General features: G+C 46.6%; 2 protein-coding genes across 2 annotated transcripts in view; both read right to left on the bottom strand.

Annotated features, from left to right (window-relative positions):
* The window catches only part of COL7A1 (collagen type VII alpha 1 chain), a 291,474-nt gene that overhangs the window by 102,422 nt on the left and 173,786 nt on the right, over window positions 1–15,266 (bottom strand). Inside the window, exon 10 of the mRNA XM_085624371.1 lies at window positions 5,368–5,517. Coding sequence (XP_085480497.1) covers window positions 5,368–5,517 — 150 coding nt within the window. The remainder of the gene's footprint in view (window positions 1–5,367; window positions 5,518–15,266) is intronic.
* LOC146797368 (uncharacterized) lies at window positions 8,700–9,956 on the bottom strand. Its single transcript, XM_085627500.1, has one exon. It carries the CDS (start codon window positions 9,954–9,956, stop codon window positions 8,700–8,702), a length of 1,257 nt encoding a protein of 418 aa, XP_085483626.1.

Raw genomic sequence — 15,266 nt, 5'->3', positions numbered from 1 at the left:
ACTCGCGGCCGGTATAAAAGCAAGTATTTGCAATGCAATAGGTCTCGCATTTGCGAGAGTTTAAGCTATTGGCATTGTAAATGACAATGCCTTTTATTTATGCGTTAATTATTAAAACATAAAATTAAAGCCATTGTTATTTACAATGCCAATAGCTCAAACTCTTGTAAATGTGAGACCTGTTCAAAGAAGTGACCGCCATTGTCCCGGGCTGCTCGGAAAGTTAAAGCTCGCATGGCTGGCTGAATCTTGCAGGAAAGCATGCCGTGCCTGCAGCAGGAGAAACTCATTAAAGAAAATAGTGCTCACAGACTAAAAAAAGACATACATGTAATAACTGAAGTAAAAGGGCCAGTCCTCATGGGAGGTTACAAATGAAGACAAGGCGGTACTAAGGAGGGACTAACAAGCCTATTAACGAATCAGAAGCCAGCATTTACGAAGGGCAATGACAAATATGGGCAGAGAGTGGGCGGGACTTCAATTCCAAACTCCAATACAACATGCTGCAGAGCAGCGTATGCACTGCCGAGGCTCGACCTAATTAGGAAAATCACCAAATGCTGATCATCGGTTCCCTTATCACTAGGGGGCATATTATAAAGACAGGCGATAAACTTATCGCCGCCTGTCTTGATAATATCCCCCTACATTCTTTAAACAGTGAACATTAGAAGAAAGCACGTTAAAATGGTTCTATAGGTGCCCTGATGACCTCTGTCTTATAGAGTGAACGAAGACAGAGAGGCCTTGTTAACAAGCATTGGCATAGCCAATAGGTCTCGCCTTTGGGACCTTATAAGTGTTTAGCCATGCAACAGTTGCATAACTAAATACTTATAAGGTCCCAAAAGCGAGACCTATTGGCTATGCCAAGCGGCCGCGAAAATGAAAGTGATCGCGATCACGATCAAACATCAAAGCTGCCGCGCGGCCGTGAAAGTGAAAGCAATCGCGGTAAAGTGCGGCGCACACGCCTGCGCACATGCACTGTAGCTCTAGGCTGGCCTGGTAGCACTTTTTGGAGCCCTCTCAATAAGTCTCGCCAGACCAGCGCATGCGCTGGGTCAGGCGAGACCTAAAAATGAACACTGAAGATTTCTGTAAGGTTCTGTTCAAGGGTCATGCCCGGGGCTCTGCAGAACAGTGAACCAACTGCCGGTGCTTTTACCTGGGAAGGGTGCCAACCCATTCCATGGCGAGACCGAGAAAGAGCTTTTGTGTGTACCCTTTAAAATAATGCGCATGGTTTGGGATGAGATCTTTATCCACAGAAGCGGTGCACTCGCGGTGCAAGGGTGAGTCCATTTCTGATGACGAAGGAGAACAAAAGGTGGAGTACTAAAAAGCCTGTGCTATGGCGCTAGATTTTTGGAAAATTTTTAGAATAGAAAAGGTATTGCTTCGGGGGAGAAGAAGAAGCCAGGATAGAGATTATGAGTGAGTGCATCTATGGAGGCGGTCTTCAAACTTTGTAATGCTAAGCGTCCCACCATGACTCCTGCAAAAATAAAAATCACAAGGGCACCCCTTGAATGACACACATATTTTCTCACACTAAAATCAGCAATACTTCACAATCCAAACATTACAGCTTTGCTTAGTTAAATATTTTCTGACTGCAAATGCATGATTGCCAATACCAAACTCCCTAAAAGTCCAAAAATACCCACAGTGTGAGTAACTTTGAAGGATATTTGATTCTTAACCACTCTCCCTCAAAACGTTGATATCTACAAGATATGAGTGACAAAAATATTACTGATGGCCCATTAAAGAGTGGTTCATTGTTGTATTTCATTAAAAATACAACACTGTGTTCAGCACTTTATCGCGGTCCCCTAGGGGTCTATTCAGGTCCAGCTCTAGGACTGTGCGGTCGGTGCCACAGTGCCGGGCGCTGACTTCAGGTGGGGGCGTCATTTTTACTAGTTTAGTTATCATTTTTAAAGCACCTGCTGCCGCCTTCAAGGCCTCCAGCAATTTCCAGGCATCAATTAAAATGTCAAGATAACTTTGGTGATTAATGGTCTCCCTGGAAGGAGAACGGAGGTTTGTCTAATGGAACCTTTGACTCATCATAAGGTAGCGCAGAGGGTTAAAATGCCTGCTGCTAAGAACGAGCACCATGCAGATAACGAAGTGCACATAATGTAAACAGGTCAGTGGGTTCCTGCTTCTATAAGAGAGCTCCTTTTGTAACTTGTTGTTTCTAAGGCAAAATCCTAATATAGAACAATGAGCTATTAACTCTCCTCAAAGAGCTGCTGCTAACTGCAAGGTATATGTTAGAGCTATAGGTTTTTTTGCCCAGTCTTTCATCATCCTAATCTTGCGAAAAGGGTTCATTTGGGTAGAAAACAATTCTTATTATAAAAGAGAACCCCTAACAATGCTGTTACGTTTTAAATTCTGAATTTGTGCTTTTCCAGAATAAGGACTCTTAAACGTTATTGCCTACGAGTATCGATGACATGTCTCTCCTGCACCCTGTAGTCTGATGTAACATTTCCTATACACTGATTTACATACATATGTGTGTGATGTAAAGTGCTCTGACACCTTACACTGGTATAGGCGGTGCTATAAAGCTAAATTAATCAGAGACAGTGGTTATGGAGACTTGAGGGGCTCTGTTAAAGGGTGCTAGCGAGGGCATCCGTGGCAGATGTGGTCATTGGGGGGGCACCAACAGACATTGTCGCACAGGGCGCCACCAGCCCTAAAGCCGGCCCTGGGTCTATTAAATGCTCCTCTTGGACCGAGACTGGTTCCTCCCTTGAAATCCATTCAGCCACGCCCCCAAAGCGGCAAGGTCTCCCCACCCCCCAAAGCAGCCACGCCCCCGATGCAGCCACAACCCCCAAAGTCTGAAGTACTCTGACTCCTGGAGATGTCATGTCAGCCGGTAGTCAGTGCAGAGCACAATTCCACAGCTTTTCTGATTTTTTTTAAAATTCCAGTTGTTTTTATTCCAGAGCTAATGCGGGCATTTGGCTCAAGATTTGAAAATCTCACCTTCAGGAAAGGCCCTAAGAGCCGAATTGTTCCGCGCATAGAGTAGTTCTGGCCACAAGACCTACAACCTATGAAACTAAAAAATGACAATGAGCGGTGACCCTTTGGACTGTTGACATGAGTGAGGTGCTGCACTTACTTTCAAGTGGTTTCACTATTACTTGCCAAGGCCTAGTGACTGACAGAAGGAATGAGATGTTTTGTTTGAAAACTTGTTGCCCACTGGCAGTCTATCCAACACATATTATTAAGCCTTTCATTTGTGCGTCATTAAAGTTCCAACTCAGAGGAAATGCATTTTGCTTCATAAGAGATGAAAACAACCGCATACTGCAGTTTTGGGGGGGTGGAACCTGCCATGATCAAAATAGGTGCCAGTTCTTATAGACGTAACCCCTGGAGCAAATCCCAGCAGGTGACAAATGTCTGAGTTAAAAGAAACAAATGGAAACCCCCTCCCCCCTCTTCCATCATTTAAAAAAAAAAAAATTGTCTGGCTTCCAGCATTCCAGATTGCGACCTATGTCTTTTGTTACAAAGGGTGGATAATTGACACCCTTTATTGACTACAGCCATGAGAAAAGTGATAGAATTAAGAATGTATCAGGCACGTGCATCAAAAGAAAAACCGGTCGCAAACGGCCAGATTCTCAGAATCTGCCCCTTTGCGACCGGTATTTTTGCATTTGGGATGCATCATCTCAAATGCAAAAATCGCAATTTAAGTAATCTCTAAATTGTGATTGCTTAAATTGTGATTGCATTTAAGGAATCGCAAATTGAGATTCCTTAAATGCAATGCATTCAAGTAAAAAAAATAGTGATTTCGCTAATAGGGGGCGCAAATTACCATGAAGCTGAACTTCATGGTAATTTGCAAAAACTTTTAAAAATGCACTTTTGTGCATTTTTCAAAGTTTCATGCTGTGCACACAAATGCCCTTAGGGCATGTGTGTGCGCAACATATGTGCACAGATCAATTTCAGGGGTGCAACAGGGTGTCCTTTTCGCACCCCTGTGCCCTGAAATAGCATGCGCAATTTGCGAGGTCCGAATTGGTACTCACAAATTGCGCATGCAATTTCCCATTCATTCCCATAGGAATGAATGGGAAGCCATTCCTTATTTGCGACTCGCAAATAAGGAATGTGTAGGAATCGCTATTTTTACAGCGATTCCTTCATGCATAGGCTTTTGCGAGTCCTTAATTGCGATTCCTTAATTATCGCAATTAAGGACTCGCAAAATCCAACCTTGATGCATGTGCCTGATTGTCTTTTTTAAATGTATTTTCTGTTGAACCAGAAGAGAGAGGCTCATGGTGGATTACATAGATGCCTGTACCTTTGTCCCAGATAAATTTGAATTTGATGGGGGCCCCCTTTTCATACAGGCTTTAGGTCGGCTCTATAATGTATTTACAGTATTTCAAAATATTGAGTTTCAAGACCCCTTGGATGCCTACCCATTTAGGTAACTTCTTGTTCTACTCACAGGATGTTTCATATCAAACATGTGAGAAAAGGAAAAATGTGCATTTCATAGTAAACACATTTCCTTCATTGGTTCTCGATTGTGAATTGAAGAAGTCCCGCTTGCACTGGGCTGGCACCTCTACTTTTTTCCCACACTACTAGAAGTAGTGCATCGATCATAGCCAGCCCCTTTCGTGTTTCCAGCTCAATTAATTCACCAATCATTTAGCAGTTTATTTTCTGGTTCCGCGCCCTTCTAGCCTCACTCTGCGGCCTGTAGATTAGCGCCTCTGCGTAGATTAGCGCCTCTGCGCCTCTGAAAGGGGTTCCTCTTCTTAAGGTGAGGTGCGTAGATATCCCTGTCTTTTCCAACCTCTCCCCCTTCTCTGCCAACTGGACCCATTTAGGTACTTATATGTATTGCTCCATTCTATTAGCACTTTTTATATTTCCTTTACTTTTGTTGAATTCAGGTAAAAGTTACCTGCCCACTAAATGATGTCAACCCCCCCCCCCCCCTCCCAAGGACGATGGCATATTGATACGTGGCTTGCAACCCTCTGTCCTTTCGTTCATTTGGTTGTTCGCACTGGTGAAAGGATAAGACTGAACTGCACCTTTCTCTGGTGCTCAAATGCTGCCATGGCACTAGGGATCTGTGTTCTCGGATCAGGGCTTTCTTTTTACAAACCATAGCATTCTGGTCATTGTAGTCCGAAAGGTTCTGATGAATACAACTTGCAGAATGGATGGCTTTGGTCAATGAACGCCCAGGACTGGAGAAGGGATGTCTCTGTAAATTTGACCCACATGTTATTTGAGGCATTGACAGATGTGTCAGAGGAACATGCCTTGAGAGACTGCAGTACTTACGTGTCCGGCCCGTGATGGAAGAGGGTGCCCCAGTCTGCCGCAGGAACTGGGGGTACAGGGTGATGACATACTCGGTGTTGGGGAGCAGGTCGCTGAGTGTGTCGGAAACAGCACTTCCAACCAGGGATTTCTCCTCTGTCTGAGTATCTCCTTTGGTGGCAGGAAAAACAAAAAGATGAAATATTCATTAACATTATGGCTTTAGGGCTGGTACAGAGTCAGTCACATCCGAGAAGCATGGACTACAATAGAGAGCTGCCATATTAACCTGATATCTTACTTAAACCCCAGAACCACTCTCTAAATTCTCAAGCACCAAGAGGTGATCAAGGTTGCACTAAGCCACTTTGAAAATACACTCCCTCCATCACTCTCGCACGTCAATCACTTTAAAAATGATGCAATAAAATATGGAAGGCTTCCTTTGAAACATATCCCACATACAGGCTAGAGTCCCCCCACCACTAGTGCTCGTTGCCCATTCTGCAGAAAAGCAGCCCCTGTACTTGGCCTCTGCCGCCACGTGCCAGGAGGGCTGGATTCCCGCCCTTGTGAGCAGCGTTCAGTGCCTGGTTTGCAATTTGAACCAACTATTTGCGAATCGCCCGCTCAGGCATCAGCCCCAAAATCTTTTTCCAAGCAAGTATCTCGAAGAAGTTGCAGCATCTCAATATTGTCTCAGTGCTCGATATGTTATTGACAGTCGTATAATGCGGTGCACCATTACTGTGGCCTCACACCCTAGTGAATACGTTAAAAGATCTCTGGGTCACTACCAAATGATTGGGTGTGCACGTGTTCTATGGCGATTTTAAGCTCTCTCGAGAGCGCCACATACACCGAAAGGCAAACATTTACGGTGCCTTATGCTGTAATTTCATGCCACCACTAAGTGGAGCTCTAAGACTGCTGCCTCACTTTTCCTATGGAAAACCAGTACTGGCTGTTGGACATGTTTTTGGGCAGCCTCGCAGGAGAAAGGGGGACCAAAGTGGGGCAACTAGGAGGAAACCCCATTAAAAATCCAAGTTCTGACCATACCAAATTTGGTGTAGACTGTGCCAAAAGGATAAGTGGGCAGCAGTGGCATAACGAAACTTGAGGGGGCCCCCTGCAAGGTACGTGGAGGGGCCCCTCTGGACTCAATCAGGAGCTCCCGGCCGGAGCACTGTGCTGAGGGGGCCCCCTGGAGCTTGCCCCCCTCCCGCACCGCGGGGGCCTGTATTACACCCCTGGTGGGTAGCTTTTCCAAATAAGTGTTTTTTCCCTGCTAGATTTTTGTTGAAAATAACTCTGAAAATGCAGCGGTGTTGGGGTCATACAATACCCTCCACTTGGGCAAGACAGAGGTGGATAAAAATACATACCCTGGTACTTAGAGAAAGGGGGACACACATCGAGCCGGCACGTGAGAAGGGTAGGGAAATACATAAAGTCCTGGCCCTTGGTAAGATGAGGTTTAAAAATTGCATATGGCTCCTTCCCCCATTGCACAAGGTGGGGTGGATAAAGAGATATACTGCCAGACCTGGGGAAGGCTGGGGGTAAAAGTTTGTTAGGACCCTTCACACTCCGCGAAGGATGGAATACACACCACTCCTGAACCGGGCCAGGCTCACATAAATAAAAGCATCAAGCCCTTTGACCTTAGGCAAGGTGGGGGCTAAGTCCCATAAAGGCCTCCTCTCCGCATTAGTAAAGGTGGGGGTGTACAAAATCAGAAATGCCAGAAATGTTAATTTTACAATCGCCCCTTATGTTTGTGAATACTGGGAGAGATTAAAGAATACACTCCCCGAGCACACTGGGCAAAGTATGGGGGCTTACTTATGCCATGCTTGACACTGGAATGGGTGTGGTGCAGAGAATATACGCTGCAGCCCTTTGTGGGGCACACGATAACCCGACTATGGGAAAGAGCTCTAAAAATGCCCTCACCCTCTAGTAAACTGCTGGACAAAGAGCCCCCTCCTGCCCCCAGGTAAGCAGGTGGGTCAAAGACATCCTGCACTTTGGCCAAGGGGGGGGGGGGGGGGGGGCCTTTCAGACACCATCTCCATTCTTTTTGCGATGGTGCATGCATAGATAAAATGCAAGACGGGGGAGGGGGTAATCCATAGCACTCAGCAGAAAAAACAAGAAAATGCTTCTGGTTCCCAAATGAAGCCTATTTCCAGATGTGGCTTCTGGTTCACCGTACAAGGACCCCCATCGTGGAACACCATGCCTTTACGCATTAGGCTTGAATCCCATAGAAAGCTGAGCATGTATTTATAAACATTTAAACAAAAAAAAACTTTTATAAACTTTTCCCTATACTTTACCACAAGGAAATCTCAACCACTGTGACAGAGATATTTGCCTACATGTGAAATGTTACAAGTAGTAACTTTATATTCATAAATTAGACTCCAAACCCAGAAGATATGGGTTGAAGACATATAAGTCTACACTTTTGAGTAACCTTACACTCGTAAATATTTATTTGCCTAAAGTAGCAAGGTTACTCAAAAGTGTAAGAGTAAACTTACACATGTAGTTTTAATCACATGTAAGTTTACCTTTGTGAATAGGCCGCTTCATTTGCATACTGGTTGGACTAAAAAAAAAGTACCTACTATATCCCCACCCTTGGAAAAGTAAACAAGCATTTGCAATGCAATAGGTCTCGCAGTTACGAGAGTTTCAGCTATTGGCATTGTAAATAACTGCCTTTTATTTATGTTTTTAAAACAAAACAAAATAAAAGGCATTATTATTTGCAATGTCAATAGCTCAAACTCGCGTAAATGCAAGACCTATTGCATTGCAAATGCTTGTTTAACCAATGGGGTGGTATCACACACCACTCTGTATTCCTGGAATGCAGAATGTTGTATCCAAATTGAAAAGGCAAGAAGGCTCCATGGATTACAATTTTCCCTACCATGTGGTAAGACCTGGAGGCAACTGAATTATGCTTTCTTGAGGCGATCTCACGATGAGCCTGTTATGTTTCAATCAAAATATACAAGGTTTGGATCTCACCTGAGTCCATCAAAACAAATTCACAAGTCCAACAGATATTTTTACATGAAACAAAAACAAAACAACTATAAACACTTAATCCTTTAGATGATTTTTTCTTTAGGATCTCACCATGGTCCTTAAATTCAGAAATCACTGAGGAATTAATAATCTATTCATATCGATGCATAGTTTTACAATATGTGAAAAGTCTAGAAAGTTTTTTCCATAACTATGATTCATGTATGGGTATCATCAATACAAATATGGAATACAGAATGGTGTGTCCAAATAAAAAACTTAAGAAGGCTCCAATTATTACAATTTCACTTACCAGGTGGTATAGAAAGACCTGGAGGTAACTGGATTGTGCTTTGTTGAGGAGGCCGCATAATGAGCTGTGGGGCAACTATTCTCGGAGGAGTCACCATCGCATGCCTCAGTGATGGCGACAGTGATGGGTTGGACATGACATGTGCAACTGTGCTATGCTGCATGCCAGAACATGGAACACCCAACCCAAGGGGTGACGGTGTAATACTGGTGCGCAGGGTGTCGTTGTTGGACACTACAGAGGCAGAACATGGAGTATTGTGCGTTATGCTTGTGGGAGGCATCATCATTGGAAGAGACGTTGAGGGTTTGCAAGGCGCGGCTCCTGCAGCATGGTGAAATTGCACAACTGATGTTTTAGGCTGCATTTGCAAGTCCAGTTTACAGTGAGTTATAGATGGATTCTGGTGGTTGACAACGTGTGTTACTGACGTTGGTGCGTAAGTGTGCCTTGCACAGTCCACATTCTGCATAAATACACGGTCAACTGAGCTACAATGCCCATTTTGTGTAATGGCTGCTATGTAAGCTTGAGGACTTTGAAAATGGACAGAGGACTGGTTGGCGTCATACATCAAGTTGGCTTGAAGCGGACTTTGATGAGCGGTGGGAGATGCACTTTTGGGACTGCATAGAATAGTCATGGTTGAACTACTGCTGCTTGCACTGCCGACTGCCCCTGCAGGATGCGTATGCAACGTGGAGCTGTGCTGAGTAGGCTGGTGGAAGTGACTGTTAGCAGCAGGCAGAGTCGAGCTCCTGATAGGTGTAGATAAAGAAGGTAGGGGCGAGCAGTTCATTTTTATTGCAGGGGCTGAAGGGCTCACCGGTGGCAAAGTGGCTGCTGGTGATTTGAAACTTCTTAGTGCTGTGGTTGGGACAGATGGGCTCATTAGTGATACACTGGCATGGGGAGCCATCGATGTTGTGACATGGGGTGCCCCATGCGATGGCTGCTGCTGCCTGCCCTGACTGTTTACATGCGCACCTGCAACAGGCTGAGCACTGACAGTAGAGAGAAGTTGGCTCTTGCCGCCGCTTACAGTCACTCCTCTACTGAGCACTGAGCCACCAGTTCTGTGCTGCTGCTGAGCAGTGCTCAGCCCCCGAGAAGCCCAAGTTACACCCCCTGCTGCACCAGGCCCATGTCCAGTCAGCTGCGATTCGAGAGAACCCACTAAGTTGCTGACGGCTTTTTCGTCCACCTCGGAGAAGAGCATCTCCTCCAGGGGATCAGAGGAGCCCGCCATCTTGCTTGTCTGCACTCGCCGAAGCCTTTGGAGTTTTGTCTCAGTGTGCCTGCGATACAGCCCAGGGCATGATGAGAATCTGGTGACGACATAGGATCCCCATCCTGGCTAATGAGTTTGCTGTAAAGACGGGTGTCGCAGTTGTAAACACGGCGACAACGAGCGGAGGTCGGGCAGCTGGAAGCAGTGTGGGGCGTGGCATATTAACTGCTCTGCCCCCCCTCCCGAACCCAAAGGAACAAGTGCCATTACTCATCAAATCTAAAATACACAAGCCTGGCTTCCGAGCAGTTTGTAGCAGAGTTTAAAAACATGACAGGTAGCTGTTGACTCTGAGAACCTGTCCTTCTGAGGTAGAAAGCGCGCAAAAGGCAGTTAGGTCTGCTCTCGCTGAGACCAGCGATCCCGCGTTGTGACTAAACACCCAAGCAGCAGACAGGTGACGCACTCATTCCTGTCGGTTCACTTCTCTCGCCTTACCTTTCCCCTCTGTAACTACAGCAACTGCCTGGGCCACATTCTTAGCTGCAATCACGGCCTTCTCACAACGAGGCATTGTTAACAAACACAGGACACTTACTTCATAAAAAAAGAAGGCGATGCAGGGAAAGGTGGAGGGAGAGAAAAAACACAAGCGCGGCCGAGACGGACCACGTACAAGCACGGTCCGCTTTCACTTTCGTCCGTAGTGAAAGTTTTTTTGTCTTTATAGGGCCATCTGTTTGAAACACATGGCCCCATAAAGATAAGAAAACTTTCACGACCAAAGGAAGGCAGACGAGCCCGTCCAAATGGGACAGCTCAGAAAGAAGAGCAAATACGTCACCAACAGCTTTTTTCCATTGGCTGGCCACCGTTTAGCATAAACGGTGACGCCAGCCAATGGAAAAGAGGGCGGAGCTTAATGCCCTTTACAGAAAATACCCCATATCATTAAATCTCACCAGCGAGACTGCGCATGTGCGCAGCCTACGCCAGGCGAGACCTAAAAAGGAGTGATGGATTTTAAAAAGAATATGGCACATAGGGGAAAACACTGGCAGAAACTGAGCTGCCACTTTGAAAGTTGGAAGAGGGTGCCAAGAAGAGTACAGAATTTCAGAAATGTGCAAGAGGACTACCTTGATAATGCAAAGCATTTGCTTAATATGAGTATCTTTAGTTGGCCAGTTATTGAGGAAGTATTGACTCTCAGAGGCATGGCTGAGTCCTTCTTAAGACAAAAAGTGGAAAGTGGGCTCAAAGGACAGGGGGGAGGTCCCTAAATTGCTAGAAAGTGCTGAGGTCACCAACAATAAATTCTGTGTTGGAGCTGGGGTCCCAGGTACCACCTTATGTTCCAAGAGATAGAGGCTAGAAATCCCAAACCAATTTAAAAAAACAGTACATTTTAATAAACTAAATTACCCCAAAACGACAGAAATCCAACAAGTAGAACCAGAGATATGAATTTCTAATGTTTGAATTAAAAATGCACTAAAAGGCACAAATTGCCAACCTCTGTTATCTCGTCGCACTAGACCGGGTCAAAGTCAAAAGTTAAGACAGACCACAATGGATCACCGGTCAGATACAAGGATAGGTTCGTCCTGTGGAAAGTTTACTTCGGACTTAGAAAATTTAATAGCAAAAAAGTGGTTGTCAATGAGTCATTGGCAAGGCAGGCAGGATCCAAAGCAGGGCTCAGCAACAGTGGGCTGCTGGAGAGCGGGGTCCTGGTGCAATCATTGACGAAGGCGGGAAAGCTCTGAGCGGGCAAAGTCTGAGGTCTGTGCCCATGAAGGCCTTTACATCGATGGGATGCTGCTCAGTGTCGCTCCCGACTAAGCCCTCTAAGTTTGGCCTTGGAAACTTTTCTGGAAGTCAGATCTCCTTCAGTGGGGCAAACCAGAAAGCTGAGACTGACCGGCGATTTGACATCAGCTGGTGCGGCTTTGACAGCTATGCCGGTCCACGTCAGTTCTCCAGGCAAAAAGTTTGAAAAAGTTTCTTACTCTCAGAGTTTGTAGAGTAGACATGAGGAGTGCCCTCTAACACTTGGAAAGGGTCCAGGCCCTGGTGGGCAGCACTTGGGGGTTAGGACTCACTCCAACAGAGGCCAGCAGCACGGTCCAGAGCAGCTCCAGTTGGAACTGGTCAGCTGTGCAGTTGCACGGAGAGAGGCCTCTGGAACTTGCTGTGTCCCAGTAGCTCAAACAGGAGGGCAGCCAACTGACCCTTAGAGCCGCTTCTGGGGCCCTAGGTTCAAAGCCGGTGGGTTCAGTCTTTCTTCGGATTCTTCAGACAGTATGGCAGCCCTTCTTCGGATTCTCCCCAGGTCCAGGAGAGTTCTGAGGAGGGTACATGAGATGCCATATTTCTGCCCATGCTAGCCTGTGGGTGGGGGAAACGCCTGTTCACTACCTACCAATAGGGTAAAAGTTCCCACAGACGACCCTACACACTAAAAACGTTTTTCCCCTGGGCAGAGCTCTCAGTGCCCATCCCAGAGTGTGGCTATGATAAGCCAGTTGGCACTGTACACCAGCCTTTTGGCTTAGGCAGAAAATTAAAAAAATTCTAAAAGCATCTTTTCCAAAATAGTAATATCAAATCTGGCTTGACCACTGCTGATAAATACTCATTAACGGGTAAAAGCTACCGACAAGGGGTTACATAAGCAGAAGGGGTTACACCCGTTCCGGAAGAGACCCTCTCTTTGAACCAGCGCTCCTGTCGGCATGTTAAGCCCTGGAGGGGTGCCACGTATGGAGGAGCTGGTGTCTCTAGAGGCAGGTGCTTCGCTCGCCGAGGCACTCCGAGGCTTGAGCTTCGAGCCGCTATGCTTTCTCTATTCATCTTGGCGTTTGGCAGCTGGAACAACCAAGCGGAGCACAAAACACCGCAACTGAGCAGGGCTTCCGGGCGGGCTCAACGTCCACTGTGAGTGTAAGGCCCCGCCCTGCAGCTCCCCTACAGCCGTGGTAAGGCACATCTCATGACGTCACTGAGCTTGCAGAACACCTGCCCTCACTCCCTGCACTGGGCAAAGCACACAAAGGGCACAGGTCTTGTGGGAATGGGCAAAACACCGAGGTGCAGTACTGTTTGTACAAATTGGAGCTCCCAGTAAATAACATTTCGCTTCCTTGTCTTTGCCCACTCTTGGGGGTGGGCAGAGACAAGGAAGCAAAATTGTACTTATTGGGAGTCTTTCCCAATTAATCCTTGCTGCCCCACCCCCCCTCCCGCTCCCCTGACTCCTTCAGGTCCTCCATGTATTGTAGCTGCTTACTGATGGATTTGCACCTAATTTTTATATATCAATTGCCCAAATGTACTAAGGCTTTCCTCAGATGCCCTTTTCTGAGAACAAACCCGCTTTCCCTGGTTTGAGCCAATCAGGGCCGGACTGCGAACTCAGAGGAGCCCTGCTTCTTTTGTTACTGGGGGCCGATATAGCAGCCCCACTACAAAAACCGCCCGCCAGAAACAAAAAAAGCCCCCTCCACTGAAAAATCGCCCCCCACCCTTCTAGCCTCCCGGGGAAACACCCGATGCCCGCTACAGCCAGTCCGGCCCTGGATCCAATTGACATGGTTTGCATCAAGAGGAGGGGTGTTTCTGGGGCATTAACAGGTCGGATCAGCCCAGATACAAGCAGGTTTTGATGCAAACCCCGATCTACTAAGACAGACAAACTGGGTTTAAAGTCGAAATCTAATGCCTCTTGGAAACAGGCATACACAAGAGGAAATGTGATCATTTCTCACAAACCCCAAAGCATTGCATGTTTTCTATAGTGTACAGCATACAGCTTATGCGTCAGAACCTTCTGAGTTTGTCTAGGCATAAGCATTTGAACTGGTAAGGTATGCTTTCAGTACAAATCCCAAGCTAGACAGACCACACTGACCTCTGTGCCACGGTGCAAGATTCTGCATGGTGCAGGGCAGCCTCTATGTGTGTCAATGCAAGGGGGAGGGGGGCAGCAGCAGGCTATTCTTACTAAATAAGACCTTGCGCTGTGTTTTCCCCCTGCGCAACGCACAGCAGCAAATGTGGTTGCTGGGTTGAGTGAAAATGTTATACATTTGGGCCATTGTGTCTAATATTACGGTATTGCATTGCCTTCAAACAATAATTTCATTAAAGTGTACAGAAGAAGCCACTTGTGTAAAATACTGCTAAATATATTAAAAAAATAGTGCTGTATAAATTTCAGCTGTACTGTTCCCATGAGGCACAGGGTCAGACTGATATGCATATGGCCATGTCTGAACTGGGGTGGCGGAGTGAGCTAAAGAATGATGATGGATTAAACCCAGATCAGTTGACTGGGGGTGAGTGCTTGCAATATTCAACACTCCATCTATCATCCCCTTTGGTTTTGCTTTGTTCGCCCTAAGTTGGCAGGGTATGCCCAGACGTGGGTCCCTTGCTCACTTTGCCACTGGATTCAAGATAGCCTGGCTGATGAGGGTTATGAACCCAAAACTGGTCCCAGGAGGCTTGTTTCCAGTCCAGGGAAGACATGGCTTGGCAGTTCGGGCTGGGCTGTTCCCATGAGGCACAGGGTCAGACTGATTTGCATATGGCCATGTCTGAACTGGGGTGGCGGAGTGAGCTAAAGAATGATGATGGATTAAACCCAGGTCAGTTGACTGGGGGTGAGTGCTTGCAATGTTCAACACTCTGTCCATCATCCCCTTTGGTTTTGCTTTGTTCGCCCTAAATTGGCAGGGTATGCCCAGACATGGGTCCCTTGCTCATTTCACCACTGGATTCACGATAGCCTGGCTGATGAGGGTTATGATCCCGAAACCGGTCCCAGGATGCTTGTTTCCGGTCCAGGGAAGACAAAGCTTGGCAGTTCGGGCTGGACTGTTCCCATGAGGCACAGGGTCAGACTGATTTGCATATGGCCATGTCTGAACTGGGGTGGCAGAGTGATCTAAAGAATGATGATGGATTAAACCCAGATATGTTGACTGAGGGTGAGTGCTTGCAATGTTCAACACTCCGTCCATCATCCCCTTTGGTTTTGCTTTGTTCGCCCTAAGTTGGCAGGGTATGCCTAGACGTGGGTCCCTTGCTCACTTTGCCACTGGATTCAAGATAGCCTGGCTGATGAGGGTTATGAACCCGAAACCGGTCCCTGGATGCTTGTTTCCGGTCCAGGGAAGACATAGCTTGGAAGTTCGGGCTGGACAGTTCCCATGAGGCACAGGGTCAGACTGATTTGCATATGGCCATGTCTGAACTGGGGTGGCAGAGTGATCTAAAGAATGATGATGGATTAAACCCAGATCAGTTGACTGAGGGTGAGTG

The sequence above is a fragment of the Triturus cristatus genome, chromosome 9, assembly GCF_964204655.1.
Source record: "Triturus cristatus chromosome 9, aTriCri1.1, whole genome shotgun sequence".
NCBI classification, from domain to species: domain Eukaryota; kingdom Metazoa; phylum Chordata; class Amphibia; order Caudata; family Salamandridae; genus Triturus; species Triturus cristatus.
Note: the sequence above shows the minus strand (reverse complement) of the source record. Positions and strands in the feature narration are given on the sequence as shown.